The 2851-nt window shown below is 46.0% G+C and overlaps 1 protein-coding gene across 1 annotated transcript; it reads left to right on the top strand.

Annotated features, from left to right (window-relative positions):
* Positions 1-94: 94 nt before the first annotated feature.
* Positions 95-2515, top strand: Pmar_PMAR002551 (Vitellogenic carboxypeptidase, putative; the record flags this gene model as incomplete). The annotated part of the gene is made up of 12 exons (XM_002767591.1): positions 95-267; positions 317-424; positions 544-623; positions 726-828; positions 977-1056; positions 1157-1229; positions 1335-1395; positions 1572-1649; positions 1697-1774; positions 2007-2135; positions 2189-2260; positions 2429-2515. The coding sequence occupies 12 exons, from the start codon at positions 95-97 to the stop codon at positions 2513-2515; spliced, it is 1122 nt and encodes a 373-aa protein (XP_002767637.1).
* Positions 2516-2851: the final 336 nt, after the last annotated feature.

Genomic DNA, 2851 nt, shown 5'->3' with positions numbered 1-2851 from the left:
ATTGTGCCCTCTTAGTAAGGTTAGTCAAGAATACGGGTACATACAAGTGAGTAAGGAAAACAAGTAGGATGCTTGTATGGAAACATTGTCGATCATGGCGGCTCTGTTCAGATATTTCTTCGTGGCTATGGAAGCTGAGGAAGACCCAAAAACAGCATCTACCTTTGTGTTTCTCCGAGGAGGTTTGGGTTTCAGCAGCATCGGAGGGGCAATGGCGCAGGGACCATGCTTCATTTCAACGACTACGGACAAGCCTGAGTTGAACCCGTGAGGACCTGGATCATCTTCGATCATTCCTTTACCATAATTCTCCCAGATATTCATGGACGCAGAAGGCCAACAGCATTTGGGTGGACGCCCCGGGACCTACTGGCTTCAGCGAAGGACCAATTGAGCCAGACCTGAACGCGGTGGTGAATAATTTGTGAGTTACTCCTTGTGGGACGTCCTTAGGCAACTGATTTGGAGCACGAATGTCCCGATGTTCTTTCATTGCGAGTTCCAGAGGACTTCTTAGCATTGATCAATCGTGATTCCTTGCAGGATCGAATTCGTGACGCAGTTCTTCAAGGACCATCCAAACTTCAACACGAAGGTGTACATAGTCGGTCTCTCTGCTGCTGGTACGAGGGTAACCCTCGGAGGATTCGTTACGCCTCCTGAATCAGGAATCCTGAGATATGCCAACGACTCGGTGAGACCGAAATGTTCCATCTCGTTTGTAGGTTCTATCGCTGCCATGCTGGGTACTGCCATCATTCGTCAAGATCTCGGGATTCACCTTGAAGGCGTCATGCTGGGCTCTTCTGTCATAGATCCAGGGGCTACGTAGGTGCAACTTTCCTATGAGAACTGGGCAGGTGTGCGTTTTCAGTGCTAGAGGATGTATAACAGTGCTGGAACAGAGAGATTTTCTACCTCATTGGAAGTTCGATGAATTGCCATAGGAATTCAACATATCCTTGTTTCTCTTCAGAATCCATGATATGAGAGAAGATTTGGTGCAGTGTGAAGAGCTGATTTCTAAATGCAATAACGGAGTTGTTTCTCCTGTTGGTAGGGCAGGAGTTGGGAATGTAAATTGTGTCTCTTTCCATCCGGCAGTGCGGGTCTGGCATTGCGCCGACAGCGCGTTTCACTATGATGTGCCGCTTAGACCCCTGCGAGAAAGCCGTGAAGGAATGCAACACAAACCTCATTACTCCCGTTTCAGCGTTTGGGAAAAGCACGTAAGCACCACGGAGTACAAATGGCCTATATCGCTCAAACATCGTCTAACACTCTGTGTCTGCTAGTGTTATCTCGGCTTTGGACAGCAGAGTCAATGCCCTCAGATACGATCTGCGGGTATCCCCAGGAGACGAAGACGAATATTTCGAACTACTTATTGGCGATGTAAGAGACAACAACTGTGGTTAGATCACTACTAATATCTCGAGCACCAGTGCAAACTCTTGATATCATAATATACGACATCCAGTTCTCGAGCTCCGGCTTACGTTTCTTAAAGTCCCTGACCGGGACTATCGAAACCCGACTCGAACCAAGTATCAGATTGTTTTCAACTCTAGGTCGCTAAATTCCTCAACAAGCCAGAAGTTAAGGCGAAGTTAGGTGTCACGAAAAAATATGAAGACTTGAATATTAAAGTGAGTCCCAATTTCGTGTGTGGATAAGGATATATGGCCTTTACTAGGTTATGAGGGCCTTCTCGAAGTACGGCGCTTATGATAGAACTGAGTTCATCAATCCTCTCCTCGATGATGGTCTGAAAGTGAGAAGCTCTCCCAATCAAGCTTTGGTCATGACGAGATATATCTGGGCTAGAAATCGTTGTGAGCGGCCCATCTGAGTCTCAGAGATCACGTAGAACAGTGATCTTCGGAGTATAGTTCAATGCTTCGAATGTAAACGTCTCGAACGTTGATCGGCGCTAGCTCTTTCCCTCGAAATCTAGTAGAATATGATTGGCAGCGAATCGATCGTCACTGCCTGCACTTTGCCAGGTGCTGGTTGTAAATGGCGATCAAGACTACGTCACTAATGCCATCGGAGCATTAAATTGGATGGTCACCTTGAAAGGAATGTTCAACTACGGAGATATTCTGCAGCAAACTCCGTTCAAACCCCTCGAGGTATCGTCTATCTACTTTTCCGAAGTGTTACTCATCGCCGGCTGGATGTTCAGTACGAGTCTGGCGTATTGGGAAAGATCAAATCTTCACAATATCCAAATGGGGCGAAGCTGGCATTCATTGAGGTGAGCTCAAACGGAGTGTATTATGAACAGCCGGAGAATTACAGATTTTAATTCACATCTCTTGTTGCCTGCTTTGTATGTGAATGTTTTCGTGATGCAGAACATAATAGCAAGTATCATGGAGCTGCTCATCAAGAAACTATGCTCGAAGCTAGCTCATTCATTCAGGTCAACGAGGCGGGGCATTTCTTCCAACTCAACCAGCCAAAGGGGATACAGGCAGCATTTGAGGCCTTCTTGTCTGGAGAAATCTAAGAAAGCTCAACTCTGGCCTCTTCGTCCCTACCTTTCCGTAGAAGGAATATCCCACAGGAGAGGCGCCTCATAATGTTTCAACATAAGTTGAGAAGGAATCATAGCCCCGATTCAGTCAGGCTGATTTATTTGTTTTTTTTCATTTTTCGTCGTGAATAATGTTATCATGATCGTGCTACCATCAGTTCTGTGTATACCCAATACTCGGTGTATTTCATGGAACTCAACGACGGGAAAATATCGCCTCGTTTTTATTCATCATGGTGTAGTTCGTTTCTTTCACAGACTGTGATTACAGTTGTGGATACATGTAGCTGAGCTCGAATAACGTGGGCA

This window comes from Perkinsus marinus (genome assembly GCF_000006405.1).
Source record: "Perkinsus marinus ATCC 50983 genomic scaffold scf_1104296970496, whole genome shotgun sequence".
Lineage (NCBI taxonomy): Eukaryota > Perkinsozoa > Perkinsida > Perkinsidae > Perkinsus > Perkinsus marinus.
This window is presented reverse-complemented; position numbering and strand designations above follow the sequence as displayed.